This window comes from Larimichthys crocea, chromosome VIII (assembly GCF_000972845.2).
Source record: "Larimichthys crocea isolate SSNF chromosome VIII, L_crocea_2.0, whole genome shotgun sequence".
NCBI lineage: Eukaryota > Metazoa > Chordata > Actinopteri > Sciaenidae > Larimichthys > Larimichthys crocea.
In genome coordinates this window covers 23,093,492-23,120,852 of record NC_040018.1, presented here as the reverse complement: position 1 = coordinate 23,120,852, position 27,361 = coordinate 23,093,492, and the positions used below count along the sequence as shown (strand labels likewise).

The 27,361-nt window shown below is 42.1% G+C and overlaps 1 protein-coding gene across 5 annotated transcripts; it reads left to right on the top strand.

Annotated features, from left to right (window-relative positions):
- kctd15b (potassium channel tetramerization domain containing 15b) lies at positions 1–27,361 on the top strand. Of its 5 annotated transcripts, none has more exons than XM_010733116.3 (5): positions 1–934; positions 3,388–3,563; positions 9,780–9,924; positions 14,779–15,084; positions 23,845–27,361. In XM_010733116.3, the coding sequence occupies exons 1-5, from the start codon at positions 926–928 to the stop codon at positions 24,001–24,003; spliced, it is 795 nt and encodes a 264-aa protein (XP_010731418.1). In that variant the 5' UTR covers positions 1–925; the 3' UTR covers positions 24,004–27,361. The 5 variants fall into 5 exon arrangements, with proteins under 5 accessions (XP_010731418.1, XP_010731417.1, XP_019129874.1 ...); XM_010733115.3 differs by lacking the exon at positions 1–934 and adding an exon at positions 943–1,279; XM_019274329.2 differs by lacking the exon at positions 1–934 and adding an exon at positions 1,471–1,733.

Below are 27,361 nucleotides of genomic sequence, written 5' to 3'. Positions count from 1 at the left end.
TGGAGGAAGGGGGGGGTTGTTCTGGGAAGATATCTCCATCTAAGCCCTGCGCTATAATTGAAATGGCGCATTTGGCTGCAGGCAGGTTGTGAGGGTGCTTTCTGCAGCATGCATGCATGTCCATAGACGTCATTTGATTTTAATGGCCTGCAGGAAATTTGGCGTTACAACTCCAGACATTAAGGCAAGAGAGAGAGGGAGAGACAGAGAGAGCGGGGACACGGGGAAAAATCACCGCATGAAAGATATTGGTTCAAGGATATCTCTTCATTTTCAACATATTTTTCTACTGGGACTTTATCAACAAGTTACTGCGCCTTTATTGCATGTTGCCTGAGTGAAGGACTATGGGAGCTCGCCTGGTTTTAAACTTTAAATTTAAACTGGAGATGGAAATGTATGCCTACTAGCTGGAACTGCCTGGGGAACTATTACATCAGACGAAATGACAATGATTAAAATCTCTCTAAACCTATTGAGCGACTAACAGTTGCCTGTTAGGTTTCCAACCCCCATCTAAATCACAACTTCACACCGTTAAGGGGAACGATCTACTTTTGCCGGGTAAAAAAATAAGATAAGTTATTATATCTGTGCAGTCATAATTTCGGGAATAAGGGGGTATCACGTTTTCTTCCTTGAGAAAATTGCCGGGGCGAGAGAGTGGAGTTGAGCTAATTGTAGCCTAATCCCTGGCCCAGAGGCGCTTGGGCAGCCCGGAGCAAGAATTTTCTTTTTTAGCTCTGCTCTGTTATTTAGAGACGGATTATTGGCTTTCTTCTTCTCATAACAAACCACAGGGGCAGTTTCATTTAGGCAAAAAAGCAGACAAGAAGCTGAAATACGAAGCAGGATCCCAACAAGAGCGCACATTTTTACGCGTATCCAAATAAGAGCACAGAAGGGGAAGGAGATCATCTCATCTATGTACAAGGTAAGGACGCTTCCTGTGCGCTTTGGTACAAAGAAGCTTGGTGAGGACAGGTCGAGCCAGCCTTGCAATAGAGCCTTTAAAGCCACAGAGACTCTTTGCAAGCAGTCCATCCCGGCCACAGCCTAGTGTCTTTTAAAAGGCAGTTTTGTGCGGGATACAGTGCAAAGACTTGCCTTTACCGTGCGACAGTATAGGTTCGTGCTGGAGCTGGATGGCGGTGTAGTTGTACCACAAACTCGGGGGCATTTGGAGAAAATATTTGAAAATTGTGGGGGTTACGCGGACAGCAGCTGGGACTGACCGCCGGCACGGATTTCCTCTGGACTCCCTACAATGTTTGAAACGGTAGGGTGAAAAATTTAATATTACACAATCCAATGTTTTTACGCACAGTGCAGGCTTAGTCTGTACAGTTTTCGATTAGTATGAGTCGAACTGGTGCTAAAGAGTAACGCGAATACTGCTCGACACACAGGGGGGGTTTTCCTTCTTTTTCCCACAGACTGGACAGTTAATACGCGTGGGTTTTATCAAGCGGCTGATGAATTACACGTGTCGAGATTGTGCTTTTTAATTGCAGAGCACGAATAAGACGCCATATTGAGCATTTGGTTGAATTAGAGGCAGAGCACAGGCTTGTAGTGTTCGTGTGGAGTGGGATGTTGTTTCCTGACGTTTTCCCGTGTCCGTTTTTGGTCATTTTATTTGTGGGCTATCTGTATTATTTTATGCAGACGTCAGGAGTGTGGAGCTGGCTGCAACGCGTGGAGAGGGTCAGTGAAAGGAGGCAGTAACACAGGTCTGAGGAGAAAGTTGATGCCTTTACAGCTGCTGTGATCTTGTGGAGGAATTTATTATACACGGTGTGTGTATGTGTGTGTGTGTGTGAGACAGAGAGAGAGAGAGATCAGGAAATGATTGATTAGGAGAGTGATGATGTTCCTTTTTATGTGTCCAAATATGTCGTGATTTAATTAGTTAATTGATTGGTTAGCTGAGGGAGAGGCACACAGAGAGAGAGAGAGAGAGTTACGGTGGGACAGCCCGGTGTCTGTATTCCCCAAACTTCTTAAGTCTTTCCAAGTTTTTCCTTCCTTTTCCTGGGATTTGTAATGTAATCCGCCCTTCTGTAATCGTATTAAACGAACACGATACTGTTGTGAGTCGGGCAACACCCTGCGAAAGAAAGGCTCCAGTCTCACTTTGTGCCCAACGGCATTTCTCTCAGAGCCGAGGGGGCTGATGTGGACTTTAACAACGGCCTTCAGTTTTACCAGTCATGACAATAAAACAGTCCATATGTGCAACAACAAACGGATCAATCCTGCTCATGTTCTCAAGGATGTAACGGTATCTAAACCCAGTCATGTAGCTCCAAGTGTTATTCAAAGTTTTGGTATAAAATGCGTCAGGAAAGGTCTGTATTTGAAAGACGCATTAAAAGATCAACCTGTCATATAATGTGAACCACTCTGACATTCTTCTTCTCTGTTTTACACTTTGACTCGTCAGAAAATGTGTCCAATCTGAGGTCAGGTTTGCTTTACCTGCAGCTGTTGGCAAACAAATGAAGCACCAGTAAGTTGGAGATAAGCGCCTCCTCTGCTCTCCCAGAAGCAGCACGGAGTCAAATGGCGGCGTATCGAAAGCGAATTAAAAATATTTTCCCAAAACATTTTAGTAGCTGATCAAACTCAGCTCCGTGGCCTGACCTTTGAGTGCACCAGCATGCCCCAAAGTCAGTCCTCCCTCCACAGTCTCTACTTGACTGGCGTATACAATGTGAGGTTTAAAACACCATCCTCTTCACATGGACTCACAGCACACGTGGACTTCATGGTTCTGGCCTGTCTCCACATGACAAGCCATCACCTCAATCTATTGTTTTGAATGTATGTGTGTGCTAAGAGGGTAAAAGTTGCCCCCCCCCCTCTCTTTCTTCACTGTCGTCTTTTCCTTGCTTGCAGATTGGTGGTTGGTGTGTCTGGGTGCATCACGTCTAACACATAAGGCGACCTTTAATTAGAATATTGCAGCAGCAGTTTGTTTTATTCCCCTGGAGGCTGACACCTAGCATCCCCCCTCTCTCCCCCTCTCTCTCTCTTTCTATCCGTCTCTCTCTCTCTCTCTCTCTCTCTCTCTCTCTCTCTCTCTCTCTCTCTCTCTCTCTCTCCCTCTCTCTCTCTTTATCCCTCTCTCTCTCACCCCGGTTCTCTAATAAGCATCCTCCTATCCTCGCCTCCGGTGCTGCATGAAAAGATGCAAACATACTTAATTAGAGCGGTGGCAATAATTTCCAGGCTAAATATGCGACCAGACAGACATGGAAGTGATCTGATAACATTCAGAAAGGATACTACCTGCTTCCCTCTGTAGGATCACTGTGTTGTTTGATTTTTTTTTTGCCCCCCTTTATCTTTATTCCCATGGCTTTTCTGTACACTTGCTTTCAGGAGGGAAGAAGCATGTCACGGCTGTCTCTGACCCGGTCCCCGGTCTCTCCACTGGCCGCTCAGGGGATCCCTCTGCCGGCTCAGCTAACCAAGGCGAACGCCCCGGTGCACATCGATGTCGGGGGACACATGTACACCAGCAGCCTGGCGACCCTCACCAAGTACCCAGACTCAAGGTAAGACACTTGCTTTCCTCAGACGCTCTAGCCTCATTGCTGGAATCAGTTTATTAATTCATGCCCTTTGTCTTATTTATTAAAAATCATTATTATGGAGATATTGGCATGTTGAAGAGAGAATGGATTTGCTGTTGTTACTGTAAGATTTAAAGTATAAGACTAATTAAATCTAAGTGGACTGTAACTTTACCATCACTGTTTAATAGTTTAATATTGCATTTTAGTTATTAAATCAATTGTTGCATTATTTGACTGGTGTTTATCTAATTGGATTTCTGTTGTTATCTAGTCATTTAGCTGGCTGGCATTAGGACAACTACACTGTAACTTCCATACTGACAGCTGCACTCAGAAGCTGCCAGTTTAATATCTTTTGAAACCATGTGGAGACATCTCTGTACCCTTCATTAAACTCTCATGGCTTTAAAATGATTATGCATTTAATTGTTTTGGTTTGTTTTAATGCTGATTATTTTAATTGTTTAATAAATACCTCCAAGGCTTTTATATTTTCTATCTCATTTCACACGGTGGTTGCGTATGAAAATTCATCTCCTGTCAAGTGCAGTAACTTTGACATGTTTTACTGCTCATTTGAACGGTGGTGTTTTTGTTTTGTTTCTGTTTGTTTGGTTTTGTTTTTGTCAGTAATTCAGGCTGCTGTCAGGAGTCGTTGATGAAAAATAGTGACATAAATGTCCGGGTCTCTGTCATCAAAGCAGATGTGGAGCGATTTCAAATCAGATTAAAATCCAATTTATTGGCATGTTACACGATATTCTTGACTATTTTAGAAACAGCATTTATTCTTATTCTCTTTATAGTGATTATCTGTGAGTTATTTTCAAAACACATACATTCATACTGTATGTTCCTATTTTCTGAGACAGTCAAACTTTAAACTGTCAAGTCCTAAAAGGGTGACTTACTGTTCACTGAACTATTTGTGTGGACAGGAAAAGAAAGGCACACAACATCCTGCAAACACAGTTTTTATTTTTGATTGCAATGATTTTAGTCATGATGATTCATATTGTGTGAGAGCTGCTGGTAATCAACGCTCCCACTTTATTCACGTTTTTAGATCCATCCACAAACAAGGTGACAACACACACAACTAATAATAAAATACCTCTGTTATTTCCTGACTTGCACTGTATGGATTTCAACCCCTTTAAAACTATGGGATGCTCTATAGGCCCCCTGATTTTCTTAGATTCTGTGTAAGCTGGCAGAGTCCCATGTGGGCCAAGGTAAACATTCACCAGGTTGTTAGAAAATCTGCCAAATTGGCTACAGGAAATAATCCGCATAATCCCTTGGTAATAAAGTCTTGATATTCATAGAGTCTGCTGACAGGAAATCCCTGACAACTCTCTTTTAATTCCTGACTGTAACATGTCATGTGAAAAATAAAGCAGACAAGGGTTTATGATTATTTTTGTTATTAAGGCGCTCTTTTTCCCCACTGTCTCCGTATTATATTGGACCACAAGACAGGATTTTATGTTTTTAATCAAATGTGCTAATGTTATTTTATTTGGATCTTGATGTTTTCTGTACTGCAATCAAAACTGTTGGGATATTTCCATTTGCTCTAAAGCATCTCAGATAGTTGTTAAACTGCAGGACTATTTTTTAATTTTAAGTTGTTTTTGTGTGTGTGTGTATTGTTATTGTAATTTTGTATCTATCTATCTATCTATCTATCTATCTATCTATCTATCTATCTATCTATCTATCTATCTATCTATCTATCTATCTATCTATCTATCATATTTCACACATGCTGCCTTCCTCTCTTCTCTCTCTCTCTCTCTGTCTTTCTCACTCTATATCACACACACACACACACACACACACACACACACACACACACACACACACACACACACACACACACACACACTGTTCCTCTCTCTCTTTCTCTCTGTCTCTCTCTCAGCCTCCTCAGTGTACATTTGGCCTCAGGGCTTCACTTTCCGCTGGAGCCAGTGGAAGGAGGGGCCCTTTTGTGTGAATTAGGATAATGGCTGACAGCAGAAAGCAAAACAATTACACTGGCATAGCCGTATACGCCGCGTTAGGCTATGTCCGGTCGAGCAGGGCATGCTGGCAATACTGAAAACGTGACGACTAAGAGAGCAGGGTTAAAGAGTTTAAAGTTGATGATTACTTTTAATAGATTGCCCCCTAAATAATGTAGCATGCCAAGAGAAAGTTAGTCTAGTAACTAATGTGTGGTTATTCATCTTCTTCTGTGCGGCCCATATTAAGGGACAGGGGTCATGAAACATTGATGCGCACTCTGTGTAGCTCTCAGAGAGGACAGTCTGAGCCGTCACTTGAACAGAAGCTGAGGAAATTAGGGGAAATGTTCCACAGACAAGGAAACTATTTTGAAAGGACCACTGGACATTTTTCTCTTTAAAGACGATTCTTCGGTGTCCAGAGACGATAGATTTGTACTGGCCTCATGCTCTTTTAGAGGTCCTCTGTATCTCATAGATTATTTTTCTGTGAGCTGAACTCACCATATTTAACACAGCAGATAATGTCTTATCATTTAATATACGTACCTTTCAGAAAATATACATTTCCTTTCATTGTTAGGCAGCTTAGCTGTTCTAAGTATTGCCTCAAGTATTTGTTGTTGGTTTTTTTTTTTGCTTTTTAAAGAGGCTATATGGCCCTAACACACTGCCATGACCTAAAGTAAAATTAGCTGCTTGGTAAGACTTTTAGTTTTAATCACTTAACATGAAATAATAATGAGAAATAATTGGCGCTCTTGCAGAGAAACAGTCAAGTTATGTAGCTCCAAAATCACATTCACGAGCTGCAGATAAAGACTGTGATTGTTAGCAGCACAGATTGTGACTCTAAGAGTTCACATCACGGTAAGCAAATATTGGGCAACAGAGAGCCCCACATGATGAAATGTAGAGAAGAAGAATTCTGTTGCCGGTTTAGTATCGAAAAGCAGAAATGAGTTACACTAGCACCTGATTTGAACATTGTCATATGTTCCCCTTTAACTCATAATGTTCAGCAAAATTAAAATTGTATTTCTTGAAACTTTTGTGAGATCTCCTTTGGGGGAGCTTTTTCAGAACCATCAGTGTATACATTTATCTTTAACCAGGCATGGTAGCAATCTGGTTTTAAATTCAGACTTCCCCATTGTGGGCCAGCCTTGATGTCAGGCTGGACACACTCACCGAGATCCCTGGGTGTGTTTGTTTCACTGTGCAGGAAGCTGTCAGGTGTCTTGCATTCATTAGGCGTCCATTAGTATTACAGGTTCCAGATAGCATCTGTTCTTGTAGAATCAGTGATACCTGCATGAGCTGCGTCCCCCTCCCACCTCCTGCAGACACGTCTCTAGCAGCTCTGAGCCGCTGGCCAGCTGTAGCTGCTGCAGCGAGGATCCTGCCAGATATTGCCCACCTACTGCCCCGCTGCCTGCCCTCACTTGGCACCGCTGGGGTGGGAGATCTGAGCTGTTCCTGTCCTTGATAACCTCCCACACCCACCACCTCCCTCTCTTTCCCTGACTCTTCTATGTAGTTCTGTCATAGCTTTTTTTTTCTCCCACTCTCTACATCTCTCTCTGTCTTCCTCTCGCATAATGTTTGTTTCTTTCCGTGACTCTGTTCTTTTTTCCCTCTTTACTTCTGCTGTATTTTTTTTATCTTTGCCTTTCCCTGTCAATCTCATGTCTTTTGATCTGTGTGTGTGTGTGTATGTTCTCTCTTAATTTCTCCATGTATCCCTCCACACCCATTTCTCTCTCCCTACCTGTTAAAAACACCCCTCCTCCAATTCAGGGATTTAACAGAAAGGGAAAAAATGAGGAGACCAACAGAGGAAGAGAGAGAGAGTGGAGGGAGTAGAAGAGAGGGAAAGAAAGAAAGAAGAAAAACAGGCAGCATTTTAATTGCTTTTTAAAAAAGTGGAGATGAAAAACAGAGTTAGCCTGGAGGGGTATGGTGAAATTCTAGCTGGAAGAATTGCAAGACCATATGAGAAAGGAACACCTCAGGCAAAACAGGGAGATGAGTATTGGTTTTTTATAAAGCATTTTGCATCGATTTCCAGAGAGAAAGCGAGTAAGGGAGAAGGATGGAGACGGAGAGAGAGAAAGAAAAAAGAAAGAGAGTGAAAGAGAGAAAGGATGGCAGGAGGGGAGAGAGGGAGGGAGAACCATCTTTGCTCTGCTTCTTCACACAGTCAAGTCAAAGAAAATGAAACAGGGTGAATTTGACATGATAGCTTCAGTATGTTGAGCCAACACATCGGGGTCAGGAGATACCTGATACAACCATTAAATACAAGCTTGCACACTTTTACAAAGTAGAGGATTGTAATTATAAATTCAATAAAACGAGCGTGTGAGTGAAGCCAGACCTGCTGTTTGTTCATTGACATTCCCACTGCGGCTCCCTTCCAGTGTCTCCTTGTAACAGAGTTTGACAATGCCAGTGCTCGGGCAGTGCTGGGTGTATGTGTGTGTCGGTCGGTGTGTTAGCAAATAGGTTTCACAATTTTATTTGTCATACAACTTTGTCATCCACCCTAGAAGCTGTTGCTGTGATTGAAGAGCTGATTACATCAAAATGATAACAGTAATGCAGCACCCTGCCAAGAGCTGTTTCTCAGAAAGACGATAGAAATGTGCAGTGAAACTATTTCTTGTGTAAATCACTAGTACGTCTTTGCACAGGCATTACAGGTTTATCTGCTGAGGGAGTGTCACAAAATTAAGGCTAATCTTTGCACTTTAGAGTTATATAAAGGTTCAGAGGTTTTAGAAACACTGCATCCTCAATATTTTAGAAATACTAATAAATATTTGAATTATTGAACAGAGTTATTTACCAAGTTAAAATGCACAAACAGATAGAATGGAGGTGCTCAGATGAGATTATTAGACCAGCATGAGAGGGACCTGTAGGTAAGCGGCAGGAAAGGGGAAATGAATATCTGTCCAAAGGTATCTCCAGGCACGGCGCCAACATAGTGTGATGAAAGTTTAAAGATAACAGCAATTTCCACTCTTTGTCTTGATGAGCCCCTGTAGCCAACTTCAACTAAGCTCTTAATCTTGGAGTACACGTGTGGAAGGGGTTAACTGTGGAGCGCTATAGGCAGCAACAAGTGTCTTATTATTTCACTAAAGTTTTGTCAATGTTTTGTAAAAACTTAGCTACATATATCTAAGTACTGGTTCAAAGAAACCATTATTGATATAATTCTGGATACTTTCATGACTTCAGTTATTTTCTGTTCTTCAACCTTTGCCTTTAAATATGCACCAAAAAACTAATCTACTTCGGCCTAACACAGGAGAACCAAAGTGAAAATGTGAGATTTTATATGATGACATACAATGCTGAATCATGTTTCATTTCCTAAAATGAATCCCGGACATCAAATGTATATTTTAAAGATAAATGTGTTGACTTTATTTTCTGTCATTTGGTTCAATTTCATCAAAATCGGTATGTGAGATTAGGATAACACTTGTTACACTTATTTGGATCATCCATCTATAGAGTATTTGTAACATTTCAACCACTTATTCATTGAGATTCAACTGTACTCAAATAAAATTGATATTACAGCACTGGTGTTCAGGTCTAGTTAGGTTTAGGTAAATACAACATCTACTTTAGTATATGTTCATGAATTGTCACATATACTCTACAGATCTATTAAACATCTACTTACTTATCATTACAAAGTGTAACAGTGGCACACACAGTAGTAGTGCAGCCGTCCAAAGTCTTCTTACACTCATAACAAAATCAAACTGTAAAATTAAACACACACATTAGTATGTGGACCACCACCATTTCCTACCTCTGTTTCATTTCCACTCCTTTGACAGATGGAATAATAGAGCTGTAATGCTACATTCATGCCATTAATTTCTGTAAGTACAAGCAGCAAGCGTGTGTGTTGTTATAATCTCACTGCAGAAGGGACACTTCAAACAAGTCTGGAATGGAGGAACTGTGCCTTAAGCCCCTTGTTTCAACCTGGGATGCTAATGCATTTCAAGCTTAGTGCTAATAAAATTGAAAAATAAATGGAGGGTAATTGTTTCATGCATTTGAAGGTAGCTGGCTCATTCCATTATGTGTGTGTGTGTGTGTGTGCGGCTGCCTGCGTGCGCGTGTGTTTGTGTGTGTGTATTTCAATTTTCAGAATCAGTCGTCTGTTCAATGGCACCGAGCCCATCGTGTTGGACAGCTTGAAGCAGCACTACTTCATAGATCGGGACGGCGAGATATTCCGCTACATTCTCAGTTTCCTCAGGACCAGCAAATTGCTCCTTCCAGATGACTTCAAGGTATATATCTGCACCACAACATACTGTATTCTGTGTACTTGACTGCACCATCAGCTCCCACAGTTCGAACAACATAAAAAGAGTGTGTTAAGCCATCTGCCCAGACATGATGCAGTATTGTGTGAAATTCCAGTTTTTTCCCCAAGATAATACACCAAAGTGTGAATATGTTTTTCAGTTTTTTTTTTATTAATGTTTACCTGCCCTCTCAGGGGTTGCATGTTTTCAAAATAGACTTGATACCACAACAGAGCCGCCAGTTCTGTTTTCACAATGCCGACATAGACTCACCCTCCTCCCATTCAACACATTAATTACCTGTAGTATAAGGATAAGCAGTAATTAGGAAACTTTGGGGAGGAAAAAAAGAAATATGGAACAGACTCAGTTGGAGTTTACAGTGGTGGAGAGGTAAAATGCTAACTGGCTAACTGGAGCATGGCCTGGTGTGTGTGTGCCAAAGCCCTGAGCTGTTGTTTTTCACTCAGAGTGGTTTCTATAGAGGTGAGCCCAGGTGAAATAGCCTGCACACCCCTGTGTTCCCCCTGCGCTCCGATGACCGACTCCCACACAGACAGGAAGTCTCACTGACAGTCAAGGACCCTGGGGAGCGCTGCTGCATGTTGGTGCAGTTTAATACATAATAACATGCTCTGTACCCATGTATACATGCATCTGTGCACATACACTCCCCTCTTTGTGTGCCATTGAACCTGCTTTTGCCCGTGTTAGACTACTGAAGCTGCACACACACCTGGCTCCTGTTTTAGCATCTGCATTAAATAATTATTTTCTTATAGTGAACACACACATATTATATATGTGTGTGATCATAGTAATGCTGTCAGGCTTGGTATCAAGTAATACTTTACACACTCTAAGGGGTACATAGTTGTAGATTTCCCAGCCATACAAGGTAATTGGTGAAACAAATATGAGCTGTGTAGGTTGATCGTAAAAAATACCGTATGTCTCTGTCCCAACTTAAAAGAGTAAGATAGTAATCTTGTTGCTATCTACTGTGATTATTCATCAGACACAGAGCAACATTAGTATTTATTTGAAGTCATGTTTCTGGTCACCTGCCAAATGTAAGTCCAATATTTGGGCTCTCTGGTTTGGTCTCCACCACTTTAGCTGCCAAATTACTAGGTTCACCAGCTCATTAACATCTGTCTGCCATTTGTTTCTGGGAAGATAGCATTCAGTTTGTTTATCGGCCTTGTTTATAAGATTTTACAGCTGCCTTCCTTCTGCTGCTCGATGAGGTTGATGAGAGAGGTGAGAGTGAACCGAACTAATAAAGCTGTGGACTGTACAAACAAAACCATGATGATAGACGCTAAAATGTTCTGTAGAGCATATAGCAAAATATTCATTAGTGCTGCTTTAAAAGAAACTGATGACATTACCAACAAGTTAGTCTCACCCTACCAGTAACCATGCAAACATGTCCGGATTTGTCAGAAATATTACATATTCTGCCTATAGCTCTTTCCTGCTCAAGGTTTTTATTCAGTGACTGTGTATTCTATTCTTCACTTCTACTCCACCTTAAATTGCATGCACTTTCCACCAGGCTGGCGCTTGTTCATCAATCTCTACAAGGGAACAAGGCGAGGCTAAGCCACGCAGAGCCAGGGGCAAACTCTCCAGGCCTCACGGATAGTCTGAACAAGAGCCAAACCTCAGACAACAGAACATGACATGAAAGCCCTGCATATTTTCTGCAAATGATGGCCTGACTCAGTACCGATTAGTTTCCTTTCTTATTCATGCTTTTCCCTCCCTTTCTATGAAGTCTTGACAGTCCAATCAGGCACCAAGGTTGAAGAGAATGCATTGGACTTCATTGTTTCAACTCATTATGATCCCCTCGCATAAGCCTTTGTTGATCTACATACCTTTCAATTTGCGTGAAGCCGGGGAAAAAAAATGCAAATAGTGCGAGGCGGAATTGAGCATGTCCTTATCTGAACACAATCAGCTCTGCCGTCGCCAGAGGGCTGGGTCTGTTCTGCTGCTGGCAGCCACGGCACTGTGTGTTTTGCTAAATCAATGTGAAAGTCTGAGCAGAACAGGAAAAGAAATCTTTCAGCCTACATCAGTGGAACAAAATATTCACTATTAATATCCTCCCTCATCTCATTATTCAAACTACAATTAATCAGAAGAGTGTAAGCAATGCTCAGTCATATTGAGGGCATGGTTATAAACCGTTAAGAGTTAGAGGTTTCTGCGTCGGTTTATTCAGGCTTTTGTATTGCACTCTGAATCAATAACACTTTGATTCTTCGTGTAGAAAATGCTAAAAATAAAAGGAAAGTGCTAATGTTTTTGTTTTCTTTGTGGGTGCGGTATATTAGGTGGGAGTCAGCTGGATTTGGGCCCGTTTAATCAACAACCTGTCAGCCTCTGCTTGTGTGGTTTAAGTCATTTTTTGTCCATAGCATATGGTAGGTCTTTACCAGTCCTCCGATTCCCTCATAGTGACAGTTTCCATCATTTTCTTCCTCTTCTTCTCTTTCCCTGCCTCCCTCTCTGTCTCTCCCTCCCTCTGTCCTTCCCTGAGATGTTGCCTTGCCAGTGGGCGATCAGGTCGGATCATTATTTTGAAGCTCAAACGGGCTGTCTGGACACAGGATTGGGGGATGAATTGTCTCGTAGAGCTGGCAGCAGTAGCAGCAGCTCCAGCAGCCAGGACGGAGCTGTTGGCCCTGTCTCCCTCTCATCCTCACCTCAGCGCTTAGGATTACTCTGTTGTTTTCTGCGCTGCTCAGGATGACTAAAGTGCCTCGCAGACAGACCCCTGTTAAAAACATATCCATCCATGGCTTCAGACCTGTGAAGGATGAGGAGCTACACTTTGATACAGAGAGCTGCCTGAAGGGGAGCGTCTCAGTATGAGTTTTGTCAGCTGCAGCAAGAGGGCCAGGAGAGAAAAAGACAGGGAGAAAGGGAAAGAAAAAGGGAAAAAAGGACCCATTCCCTCCTCTTCTTTTGCATTCTGAAATCTTAAATATTAGACCATCATCTTAAGATGTGTTGCGTCAACGCTCATCCAGATGGAGTTGTATTTGGGTGTCGCTCACACGCTTCAGATGAAGGCAGAGCTTAGATGATGGGGTAAACCAGAGAGGGAGGCTTTTCAAGGATAAACAGTCTGAGAGAAGCAGCAGGGTTAATGAATATGCTGTTTGCTGCCATGCTCTGTTTCTATACCCAGCAGTGGTCCGGAGAAGGGAAGGGGAAAAACTCTTTTTAGATCAGGGCTCCCTGGCGGCTCCAGCACCCAACACCCACAGCCACCAATGATGCAGACTATATGAAGCATATGTTGTTTCCGCAGCACAAACACACATTGTATCCCTCTTCAAGGGCGTTTAGACTTTGCACTGCACCAAGAGGAGCAACCTTTATTTGTAGCTGTTAAATATTGTAGCCAAATGCATAATCAGGTGTTTGCTGTGGTTTCACAATGTCCATACTCAAACTATACAAACTATAGCCACAGGCTAAGGAACATTAACATCATGTAAGAATACACTTTGAATGGCAGTGATGGAAGTTCATAAACTAAGAATAAATTAAGCTGTCATTCTTTGTCACTGTGAAGCACTAATCAGAACACAAGTTTATTAATTACTAATTGTTTAGCAGAAAGATTTGCAGCATTTAGGTGTAACCTAATTAAATCTTGTTCTAATAGGAGCTTAACATCGGGCCACAAGCCTCATTAACATAAAACTCCTTCCATGTGAGGAATACATTAAAATCCTCCTTGGCTGATGATTGTCCTCATGTTCACTTGCACATATCTTTTCCTCACCTCCTGTCTGCCTCCAATAGCGAACCTCCGCCTCTCTGTATTTTCTATGGTAGCGGTGAATGATGGTGCCATCTGGTCTTGTGGGAAATTAGAGGCAAGAGCACAGGGGCAAATGGCCCCCAGCAAGCTTTGCCCAGGAGGGAGAGGCAGACAATCTGCTGCAGACTGTCTGCACACAGGAATGCACCATCCCACTTCACTGGAGCCCTACTGACGGCCTTTCTGGAGTCGGCTCACTAAAACATGCTAAAGGCTAGCTCAGCTCTGCCAAGAGCTACTGTGGAGGAGAGCTGCAGCATGGATATGCTTTGTTTATTGAAAGTGTTGTCCTGCTGATCAGAGGCCATCACTGATTCTGGTTTATTGCTCTTCTCTCCAGAAGATGTATTACATGGTAACAAGTGAGATGTTAAACTGCTCTGTTTTGTGGTAATTAGATATTCTTCTTAACTTCACAAGGACAAACCAAGATCACATTTGAGGTATTTGAGCAGGAATATAAATTTAAACTCTCACACTGCTGACATTACATGAAGCCTCGGTAATGAGTTTATGGGTCACAACCAGGAAGCGTTACCCCTTTGCACTCCAATGGTTTCTTGTAACAGACAGTGAGGACAAAGGACACTGGTGGTATCTGACACACATATAAATGTGTTTCCTAAAAATATTCAGAAATATTGTAGGACATTTTAAGCATATTCATTACTGTGCCAGTAGTTATTTGTTCTCCCATGCATGCCTGTACCGCATCGCTGGTGTTTCACTACCGTGAAAGTGTCAAAGTGCAGATACAGGGAGAACATCATTCCTGGAGTAATTAGAGGTTAAGTGTCTTGCTCAAGGACACGTTGTCATTGGTTGCCGTGGGGAAACCATCAGGATACCTTGTAAATATACCTTATGCTGTCATGTTAATATTGCACAATACTTTATATGTGTAGGGTTTCGTCCTCTTGTCCTTGGAAATGAACTGTAACTTAGTGAAACTCAATGTTATTTTTCTCCATGCTCCTCTTCTCTAGGACTTCCACCTGCTGTATGAGGAGGCGCGCTATTACCAGCTGACACCCATGATCAAGGAGCTGGAGCGCTGGAAGCAGGAGCGTGAGCAACGACGGATGGCACAGCCCTGTGACTGCCTGGTGGTTCGCGTCACACCCGACCTGGGCGAGAGGATCGCCTTGAGTGGGGAGAAGGTCCTCATCGAGGAGATCTTCCCTGAGACTGGAGATGTTATGTGTAACTCAGTCAATGCCGGCTGGAACCAAGACCCAACGCACGTCATCCGCTTCCCCCTCAATGGCTACTGCAGGCTCAACTCCGTCCAGGTAACACACTGGAAACCACTCTTTGTTTGTGTTTGTTTGTAATTTTCTTCACTCTATGAATGCAGCACATTTAATACATACTAGACAACTTTTGCAAAATACAACTACCAAATCTAGTTGTAACTAAAAACATTCAACATTACACATTTCTGTCATGCTAGTGATTGAAGCAACACAGCAGCACAGTGTTTCCACACTGGAGTATTGTAGTGTCTTGCTGGATGTGTATGTACCTGATACCATCTCCATGGGTTGGTGTGGTGTTTTTTGATGTTAGTTAGTGTAATTTGAGTATTCTGTTGACAGCAAGTGTAAAAGTTTGAGTAATGTATGACACTCTGGGACACACAATCCAACAACATAACTTTTCTTTTGCACAGACTGATTTGACAAAATAAACCATGGTAAAAGTCATAAGGATATGCTACAAATCAAACAATCACTACAATATTATTATAGTTGCACCATATAAAAAACACCATAAACTGTGTATTTACCACAGATTATGTTATTACAGGTGTAATATGCATATAAATTCAATATTGCATTAAGGAGAAACATCATGAGATACTAAAGGGTAATTTTAAAACATTAGTAACTGAATTTGGAATGATAAAATTACTTAATTACATATACTTAAATAAATCATCTAATATGTTAAGGTTTATATGTGTTTTCCCTGTAGTTTGAAGGCAGAAAGGGATAGCTGTGCACAAGGCACACAGAGCTGTCTTAAGTTTTGAAATGACTGAGATGAAATTCAACTAGTCCCAGGTGGTGAATATGCAGTTCAGACTAACAGATTCAGTATAAAGATAGTTGTAGTGTTAGGGTTAGGGTTTAGTAACATATTCCCAACAACTAATTTATAAGGTGTTAAATTGGATGTCAAAACACATTATGTAATGCATGTATTTGTAAGATGTGACTATGACACATGTTGTCAGTGACAAAAGACTAAACAGCATAAACAGCATTTTTACTTTGAGGACCTCAGCTATCAAGGATAAAATCTTTCCTGCATCAGGACGTCTTTATGATTTTACACTGAAATTCCTGTATACATTTTCTGCATCTATTTAATTTTGATTTGGCACTGTAGGTGTTTTATGAAACAAGTCCCATCTTTGAGGTTAACCATAGGACGCAAATCCACAGAAAAATTTTAGCATGAGTCACTCAACACAGTTTGTGGACTAGCATACACTCTGCATGTTGCCACAGTGGAGACTTTCTTTTTTTTCCTTTTAGCCTTTATTTATTCAGCAAAGAATTTTGCTGAGCAAGCAAACCATTTTTCACCACCACCTGTCAACACTTTCGTACACACTTAAACACCTGGCTGGCATTCGTTCCTACAACCAGAGCTTTGACGGCCACTGTACAGCTCCCCTGGTGTTACTGAGCTGTAGCATCTGCTGAAGAAGAGGGTCTCTTATTCAACCTCTGAGTCCAGATATTCTGTGTCCATTTGCAGATTTTATTATCAGGTCACTGGCCAGTATAAAAGTTAGTATATACACTGGTTTCCATCACTGTCTATAAGCTAGAATTTCACCTCTGAGCTTTGCTTTGAGGGAGTTGGCACGATTTCTGGCCTTTTATACTGAATTTTGCCACAGAAATAATAGCTTGTTGTCGCTAACTGAGATAATATCTGATGGAGTTACAGTCAGTTTGTCAAGAGATTACCAGAGTTAATAACAGGCGTACAGAGTGTGTGTACTTTTTCATTCTGTTACAGTGTCTAAGGAGCTCCTGTGACTGTAGCATGATGTGAAACCCCAGCTCAGCCTGTGCTTTGGAGTATATATATATTACCATGTAAACAGGTAGTCTGACTGAGATGCGCAATTTGGCAGGGTGTGTAGTGAAGCAGTAAGATATTAAAAACAACTTCAGAAAACTAGTCTTACAGTTTTGTTACCCAGAGAGGTCTGTGAGAGAGAGAACGGGAAACATAACAGCCTCACACCACAGGCTCGATATAACACACTTCAGTGCCCACAGCCATGAACAGGCCAACACATAGAGGAGCCTTCCCCCCTCCAGCACCCAGAGGGAGCATCTCCCAGGCAGGCTAGTGCACTCTAACACCTCCACCTCCCTCCTGCCCGTGTGAGAGACCACCTCCAGGGAGGAGAGCCGAGAAGCGGGACAAAGCACGCGTGGACTGCGGCCATGTTTTCCTGCGAAACGATGAAGAAGAGAAATGGAAAGGGGGGGAAAAAATGATATGCATAATTTACGCTTTACTCCTTTTTAAGACACAGCTCCTTTTTTAAAAAGACTCCAATATAACACCGCTCAAGGCGATTGAAATACACGTATTGCATTTTTTAATACCATACTTACAATTTCTCAAACAGCCTAAACCGGTTTATACTTCTTTTATAGATTTTTAAATGACTTGCAATATAATTAATTGGCCGCATCAACTAACACAACATTTTCCCACTGTTTACCAGTGAGACTGGTTATGGAATGTGAGCGCATCTGACTAACATGGTCTGAAAGGAGTTTTTATTGTTTCGGTTTTTATTGGGCTGCTCCTTTGAAGGTGAAGTAAGCTGAAATCCTCTTTTCAGACAAACTGCAAACAGAAAGAAGAGCTCGATCTTCGAGGTTTCCTGTAAGCGATGCTCCCTTTTGTCTTACACTATGGTCTCTCACGGTTAAGGTGGCGTTAGTTGTGGCGTCAGGCTCTTTATTTGTCTCATGCCGGCCCCTTTAAGACACACAGATACGCACAATTCAGTTTTTAAAAAAAAACCAAAAGGCGCAAACACACACACACACACACACACACACACACTCACGCATATGCATGCACAGTAGAGAGGCCCGGCTCATTGAGTCGATGTAGATGAGGACACAAGGAGCAGATGGAGGTGTTTTTCGGTGTAAGGGGAGATTTTTCTAAACAACTTACTCATTCTGTCCTCTCTCATTGTTGCGTGAAGGTATGAGAAGGTTAGGAAAATAATCCTCGTCTTACCCGCCAGACAATGAGCCTCTGATCTGATTTCAGTCCTGGACCCCAACCCAGGGGAACATACACACAACCACACCCTGCCCACAGAGGAAGACCAAGGAGAAGAGGAGGAGGGGGGACAGGGCAGATGTAGCACTGTCTGGAACAGAATATTTATGAGTGAATGGGTTTTTGAGGCGGTCCTGACAAGAAAGAGATGGATATGTGACAACTTTTAAATGTATGCTGTTTTCAATTTATTATATGTCAGTGACATAGAGAATTCATTTTAGTCCCAAATGATTTTATTGAAGCTAAGGTACTGTTGCTGTCTTGCCCAGGGCTGGAAACTGCTAGACCTTGTGATACGTTGGTCACAATGAGATAACATGACATTTCTCAACACTTACTCTACACTAAACACTGAAACCTAGTTTTTGCAGTTTATTATTCAGTTCATATTCACTTAAAGATAAAGTAAGATCCCTAAGGTCAGTTAAATTGGTTATACTTTGTAGTATAACCAATTACTCATATTCAAAGCAGTACAAGGACTCATTTTTGGGGGCTTTGTTCAAGAGTATCAAATTTCTGATGTGTTATCATCTTCTATTTACAGTTAGAAATATTGTATATTGTATATAACAAGATAATCCTAACTGTTTGTATACATCTACAGAAAGAATATCTTACTGTATTACAATGCATGCTGTAAATTTAGCCCCTTCTTTAGTCCTTCATTTTGTGTATTCAGATCTGAGAGAGTGAGAATAACAGCTCCACCTTGGCGAGTGATTCTCCATGAAGTCATGAATGGAATTTAGGGAATAATGCAAACCACCTGCGCTGTGATGTAGATCCAGCGGAGAGAAACAGAGAGCAGCAAAGGCACTTAACGGAGGGAAAACATTTAGCCAAAGAGCCACAGAGGTGTACACACACGCGTCCCAGAGCTGGAGCCAGGGCTGCTGCTCCATACATCACCATGATGAAGCACTCAGATCAGACCAGAGCCAATCCGTCCTTCATCAATGTGACAGCGGAGGCAGTCGTAGAGAAGGGCCCCCTGTCCCCCTGCTGCCCAGGCGGGGAACGCAACATGTCGCAACACTCTCTTACATGTCACACTGCCACTCCATCAATCCTGCACTGGGCAGAAAGAGAAAGCACAGCTCATCAGAGCAGACAAGGCCACACAAACACCTCAGCTGTGCTCCGCAGTGGCAGAATAAGACATTAGCACTGCTGTGGTTAGGGGTCTCTGTGCGGCTCAGTGGGTACTCAAGCACAGTATCGGGCACTCGGGTCCAACAGGCAGCAGATTAACCTGTAGTTTGGTGATAAAGACTGGATGACAGCTTCAGCAGTTGGTGCCAGAAAAATGTTTCAAATGTTTTTTTTGTTGGATGCAGAATGGTGAGGTGGTGGAAAGTAGATCTTTCTAAGAGTGAGCCTGGCAGTAGCCAATGGGAGTTATGACACACCTGGAGGGGAAATAGAATAAACTCGAAGAGGATTAGATGATCAGATGATTTCTAAGTTTGTACACAGTTTAATCACGAGGAACTTAATATAAAATGAAATGTAGAAAGAAGTTACCTCTATCAAAATAATAAGTGTTATAAAATACTTTTCACCAGAGTTATAAATTTGAAGTAAGGTCACATAAAGTTTTTTTAAAGGTTTTGTAGTACAAATGTAACTATCGGTGAAGTCAAAGTATCAATTCCAATACTCTGTATTTTATTTAAAATCACATTATTATAAGTACTCATAATTCAGTGTCATATTACTGGATCATTAATACGAATAGATTACTGTGCAAGCTACATTTGATGTTTAATTTTAAAGACTGAATCATATTTTAATAGATGGTTATTTATTTTGTATGTAAAATGTAAATCTGCAAAGTAGAGTAGAAATTATGGCTTTCAAATAAATGTAGTGGAGTAGTAAAATAAAGTGGCAGAGAAAGGAAGTGCTCAAGTTAAGTGCAAGTACCTGAAAATTGTAAGTATGTTCCACCAATGATAACCATAGTTTTAGTATAACGATGCCAGAAACCACAGACCACAGATGAATAAGAAAAAAAAAGGTTACTGAATGAGTCAGGATGTGTGAGATCCTTACGTACTCACTTCTGTTCAGCTTGGTGTGAACTGTACTTACTTTACTCCCTTGGAGGACTGACCTAACCTCTGTTCCCTGTCTAGCTCTGTGGGTATTTACACTGTAGGGGTTGAATTGCCGCTAGGGTCACCTGAACTAAATTACTGTGTGAATTCATGCTACTTGAAGACACTTTAAATGAAAGTGTACATTTGAAATAGTGAGCTCAGTCCTGTCAGCCCCACAAACACAGCTACTAGATAATGTGCCGCAAATGCTATAAGAATATATTACACTGTCAAAGTGTTTTTCTCGCTTGTGATTCCTAAAAAAGCTGGCAGATGGCTTAGAGAATTATAAAGAGTCGGAGCTTCTCGGCTGTTTTGTGCCAGATGCTTGCGATAAGCAGAGGATACGATGCAGAGGTTGCAGTTAGCGCCTCTTGTCACATATTAAAGACTGTGCATAGTTAAACAAAAGCGACCCCCTGAGTGCAGTGCCCATCACATTACAGTGTGTGTGTCATACGTGTCAATCAACTCTGAGCCATGAGTAGCAAGTGTCTCCCAACGCCTCCGGAGAGGTGTTGTGAGTGTGTGTGCACTCCGGTGGCCATCAATATTACATTATGCTCCGGTTTCCAGCCCTGAGACTCATCCACTTTGATTCCTGCCATCTTCGTTCTGTTGTAAATATACAGTGCTGGGAGGTTAGAGGAGGGGGGCTGATATAGTCCCTTCTCTTCCCCATTGTGACCCTAGATTGAATGGCAGCTCAGTGATATATGCTGAATGGTATGTGTGGGATTTTGGGGCAGATCCCTGTGCGGCCAAGTCGACAATGTAACAAGGAAAGGATAAAAAAAAAAGGATCACTGGGAATAAAGAGGGTGAAGCTTTTATTCAACTTTCTGCTTCAATCACACAGCCAAAGGAGAAGACAAAAAAGAAGTGCTAAAGTTCAGGGTAGTGCTCGCTAACTTTAGTAAAGTCTTTTCATATTCTCTGTACTGGTGTGTGCTGATTTCCTGCTTTGAAAATAATAGTGACATACCTCACGCTTGGTTACAGACCATACGGTCTGAGAAGGCCATCTCTAAGCTCAAAGTAGTGCACATGAAAAGAAAAAAATAAATGAACAAACAAAGAATGCTAATTATCTCTAACTCCATTTCACGGAAATCATCATGCTTGGAATGAAACTTCGACCAACCGGATTGCTCACATGCAATTCACTGTTAGAATATTTTGCTATGGTTTCGCTCAACTGAGGCAGGAAAGTAAGCAGAGAAATCTTCATAAGTACAACATAAGCTGGGATCTGAGAGCCTGCAGTCACAAGTATGTTGTGCTGAACTGAGCCACCAGGACATGTGTTAGCTTTTTAAGAGGGTGCATTACTTTCTGTTGTCAGCTGGGATTGATTTCAGGACGTTGTCTTGTGGACATTAAAAAACCTTTTGCTTGGATACATCTTAATTATTCAATGTATTGTTTATTCCCCCGTGGCACTAATTCACTGTGTCAAACTGAATGTGAAGTAGGTTTTTTTTTTATTTTTTTTATGGCTTCTTATAGTCATTACAGTATTCTTGAATCAGTTACAACTATCTATAATAATATCCTTAAGTCTTTTGTGTTGCCATGCATTAATGATAAAAGTGTTTTCAGACTATCTTTATTGATCAGGCCATTCTCCTCTGTGACCAAATTCATTGCCGAACATGACAGAGTCCCACATGCGTTAAGAGATGATGGGGAAAAATGCAATGTGATGCAATGATCAAAGAAGGCTATGTAATATCATTTCCATAATCGTTAGGCTCCTCCGTCGTCTGTCATGGATTTGGGAGTGTTTGATGCTTGGGCAGGTCTCTTAATTAGCCATCCTCACCATCAGCTGTCTGCCGCCCCTTCTGTCTCACAAATTACAGAGTTTGTCGTCGTCGTATGGCCAGAGGACAAAAAAAGGAGGGGGTGACTTTTCCAAGTGGTCCTTTCTGTTTATAAGCAGCACATCGGTCTACATTTCAGTTTTAATCAGGAAGCAGGGGAATGGGTTCAGGTCTGTTCAACAAGTTTGTGTGCTAATATATAAATTGCATACATATGTACAAGTTTGCATTCTTGCACACATCTCATTACTGTCTCTGTGTGTTTGTGTGTGTGATTTATTGGCTCTTCTTTGGTGTGCTAATCCCCAGTCAGGGGAGGCTGCAGCCCTTCGACCTGGAGGCCTAAACGCCCCACTTTAGCCCTCCGATGGCCCTCACTTCTGTAATTACAGAGGTCATCCTTCGCCATGAGTGTATGTGTCAGTGTGTGTGTGTGTGTGTGTATGTGTGCATGGGAGTCTGGAGAAACCGATCTTTTTTGTGCAAACTTCTCTGGCTCTGTATCTGGCAGGAGGGGTTAGCTCTCGGCGAGACCTTTCATTTCCAATGCGCTGCACACTCCATTAAAAAGGATGGGGGAATAAGTAAATACACGGCACTCCTCGCACTGGGATTTAGATATGCCCTCTCAAAAAAAAAAAACATCCCACAAGAATTTCAGCAGATGAGAAGAGAACAGTAATGTTGGAGTTCACGTGTTCATGTGTTTGAGTTTATCTACATTTGGACAACAGTGCGTATCAATAGCCACACTCGAGGGCTAACATGCATCCCTGTCTCCCGTTCTCTCCCTGCAGCTTCAACACTTTGTCCTCACACAGATTACCCAAAACTCCCTATACTCATTCTCCACACGTCGCTCTCTCCTTCGCTCACGGACCTCGCTTCTCCTCTCACCCCAGCCTCATTACTCAAATTAGGAGCTCTAGTAATCACCACGCTGAGCCCCTTAACACACCTCTCTCACACACTGCTTCCCTCATCCCTTTGAGCTCATGCCCTCGGTTCAGTAGCCAACCCAGCACAAGCGGTATGAATATTGCAGAGGTGGTGTGATGTTAGAGTGCCCTCTGGTTTTATACCATCACTACGTGTGATTGAAGGAGGGGGAGGTTAATGACACATGGCGTATGTGAGGTTGATGAATATCTGAGGTTGATGGGTATCAAAAACTGATGCCTATTCAAAACTTATATTTGCTGCTGACTGTAAGTTATGGAAACCTTTAAAATTCTGGTGATGAGATATCACTAAACTTTCCTATAAGTCATCATTATTTTTAGAGGAAACAGCCGACTGTGGTCTGATTCTGTTTGGAAAAGCGTTTTTGAGCAGAAAAGTATGTATCACGCAAAAAAAAAATGTGCATACATTTAAAGAAAATGTTTGACATGTTGGGCTACAGTTATCGACATTCTTGCCAAGAGTTAGATGAGAAGATTGATACCACTCATGCAGCCAGCAAACTTAGGTTAGTGTAAAGACTGGAAGCACGGGAAGCAGCTATCCTGGCTCTGCCCATTTGTGCTAAGCTAAGTTTGCTGGCTGCAGCTTCATGTTTAGTCTACAGACATGCGCGTTAAATATTAAAAGATACTGTATATGTCATCTAACTATTGTCAACAAAGTCAATACATTATTTCCCAAAATGTTGAATTTTCTTTACAAAGAATAAAACCTGAGGCCTGCCTCTCTATCAATACTTCTGAGTTTGAATTAGCTCTATTGAAATGGCAGCTCTGGTATTAATGTCCTTCTCTTTACTCTCTTCTGCTGTTTTCAGGTTCTGGAGCGCCTTTTCCAGAAAGGTTTCAGCGTGGCAGCATCTTGTGGAGGCGGCGTGGACTCATCCCAGTTCAGCGAGTACGTGTTGTGTCGTGAGGACCGGCGGAGTCTCTCCATCAACACTCCCATCAGGATAAAACAGGAACCCCTGGACTAGAGCATTCTGGGAGAGGGACTGCCAACTCCCTTCCCCAACACTCCTTCCATCTTCTCACACCAACCCATCCTGCCTATCCCTAGCCCCCTCCCAGCCCTAACAGAACCACCCCCAACATACCTAAGTATTAGCAGAGGCTTGTTAACCTCGCCAGCTCTGCAGAACTCTAAGGGGAATGTAGTACCAAACAAAGGAAAAAAAGCATCAGCAGCAAAAGTTTTTGATTATATTAAATAACGCCCAAAGAATCTGGGACTGTGATGAAAACAACAACAACGACAAATGGACTCAACAGCAGCTCACTTGAACCATTTTAGCATCATGACTGGTTGATTTATCCCTCATCTTCTTATGAAACTGGTGCCCTGACCCTTTTTGGAGTGACACAACTTGCCCCTCCTTGAATCCTAATTGACTCCACTCCCCAGCACACACACACACACACACACACACACACACACACACACACAGACACAGACCCCGTCCTTCTACCCCTCTTTCAGTTGTGTATCATCCACTTCTGTGTCTGTATGAGGCCCATGACTTGTCTGAGTGGTGACAAGTCTGTCTTGCTGTGGGACAAGGACGCTTTGGCAGACAGGACACTGTTAAGGATAACAGGAAGAGGACACAATCCCATCTCGTGAGTCCCCCAATTCCCAGACGTCGTGACCCCCACCCCCCCCAAATCCCATCCCACCTCACTCCACAGGCCTCACTACAGACAGTGTGGCCTCGCTGAAAACAGCTTTGTTTGCCAAACTTGATTGTTTATTACAATTTTCATTGTTGTTTCTAAAGTATGTTCTTCTTGCTCTTTTTGCTGTTCTTATCATGACATGGTGTAAACAATTATTATTAATAGGATTATTTTTAAATGTCTCTTTTTTCCTTTCTCCAATATGAAGGATGTATGAACGTTGTATTCATTAGGCTTTGAGAGCTTGTGAGGGAGCGTTTCTTGGCAGTAGCTGCAGAAACTCAGATGTCTGCAGGCTATGTGGCTAAAGCGATCTGGCTGGCAATGCATTCAGAGCCGGAAAAAAGTCCCATTGTTCAAACGGGGATGGAAGAGAACCTGGATGTTTCGACATTGTTTATAGTCAAATGTGTAGCACACATAAAAAAGTGCTCTGGAATTTCTGCTTATTAGCTCTAAAACATATCTCGGGTCTCTGATCGGATTCTCTCTCACGAGCATAAACCTTTGTTCGTTTTTAGCAGAAGTTTAAGAAATTTCGGAAAATTTGAAATTCAGGTTGAAGTTGCACAAGCTCTAAGTGTACTGCAGTTTTGCTGAGTTAGAATGTTAAAGACCTAAGGGCCAACGTGGAGAGCTGACGTTTACCAGTATGTCTTGTGATCAGCAAGAGACGTACTCTAAATGCTTAATGTTTCTTTGCACTTAAACATTTCCTACAGATCTGCCCTGACCTGTTCCCACCAAACATTTGTTTGAACCCAGTGACCAGTGCCAAGTCAAGCTGTTTATCTTCTCGTGTTTTAGCAGACTAGAACCTTAAAACATTTAAAACAGGCAACAGAACAAATACTGTAGGCGCCAAAGGAGACAAGGTGCCTATTTTGTTGATTGTATAAACATAGAGACGTCATCGCTTCTTAGACACAATGCATTATTCAAAGGGGCACCGACATTTGTTCCTCCAGGCCTCCAGGCTTCGGTCTTGACAGTTTTGTTGAGAATAGCTCACAGTACCTCCAAACAAAGTTTGAGAGACAAGGTCTTTGTTTGTTTCAATATTGTCACTTTTAAGCCAAGATTATTTCAGTGGCTCCTCACATGTATGTATGGCAGAACCCAAAGTGAACTGTACTCAGCATGTTATTCACAAAGAGGCGAGTGGGCGGCATTTACTCTCTCCTGCTCTCATTCTTTTGGTCTTATTCTCAACATTTCTGGATCAAAGACAGAAACAAGAAAGGCCAAGTTTTCATGCTTTATATTTGTGTGTAACTTACAGATGCTGTTTCTTCCATTCCAAAAGACTGATAAAAAAAAGAAGAAGCCCATTCTGATCTTTGCAGGCCATGGCAAATATTTGAGTTTAACTGGGGTTGTTTTTATAAACTAGTTGTTCGTTAAAAATGGGTGGTAGTTCTTCTGACCACGTTGTCCTAATAAACTGCTCTCCCCAGATGGCCGCTGATTAAACAACGCCAATGAGTGGATAAGGATGAGTTTGGTTTAAGTGTAGCTCCCGGTCCAGCTCGCTCCTGCCTGGGGCTTTCTCTCACAATCAAGCCCATCTTTGTTCTGACCTGCCAGTGGCCTGCGCCTTTGCATCCAGTCGCCTCAAAGGGAATGGTCAACCAGGCCTTTCATGTGCAGAGGCATGTTGGGCTCTCCACAGCGCTCCTCACCCCCCTCCGCCTCCCCGAAGGCTCCCAGCTCAGTGGTGCCAATAGAAACTTGGGTTGCACCCCCTGCTGCTGTGTCATCCCCATGCCCTGGTTTTCAAAACGCCCTTCTATGCCGTGGCTTGCTGGACCACACCGCAACAAGGCAAACAAACTGATGAGTCAAATGTGTGCATACTCAGAGCATAGTGTACAGCCAGGCGACTTGGCTCTGCTGCCGATCCGGAGATCTTTGATCCAGTTTGATATGAGGTGGGTTAGATTTTGAGGAAACGGGTGAAAAAGGAAGTGTGTACTAAAACCACACATGTGCAAGAATGACCTTTTTCAGGGAGGAAGGAAAGAAGGCACATTTTCTCACTGATGTGGCATTTTGAAATCACAGAATGGGCTGTTAACAGGGTTAAAGAGAGGAGTCATGTATACGTGAATAAAAACAGAAATGACCGTTCAAACATCGTCTTACACGAAAAAGAAAGAAAAAAAATGCAGTTCTGGGTTTCTCTGTCTGCAATAACCAAACCTGGGGTGCCCCCTTTCAACTCTGCGTATACGTGGCAGGTTAACTACAGAGCTATAGACAAACTCGACAGGACTGGAAACTTCACAGACATGTTCACACATGCCCTTTCAGACAAAGTACTGGTCAGTGTTTCAGCCACACGGCATTCACTCCACCTCTGAGGCGGGTCAGTTGTACAGTTATTGTATATTGAATTATCAGGACTCTGGGTCTTACGAGACCCTCGTGTTTTTAAGAGACCTCTTAGTCCTCTTCACAAAAAGAATGAAAAGAATTCAAAGCATTACATTGTGTACATATGGATTAAGACATTTCAAAGGGTATCATAAGGTGCAAATGTATATTATTTAAAGTGTTTAAAACAATTAGACTGTGGTATTAAAGGGCATGTGTTAATTTACAGTGTCTCCATTTGACTTTTCTTGCATATTTGCGATAATAAAAGGATGTACTGTA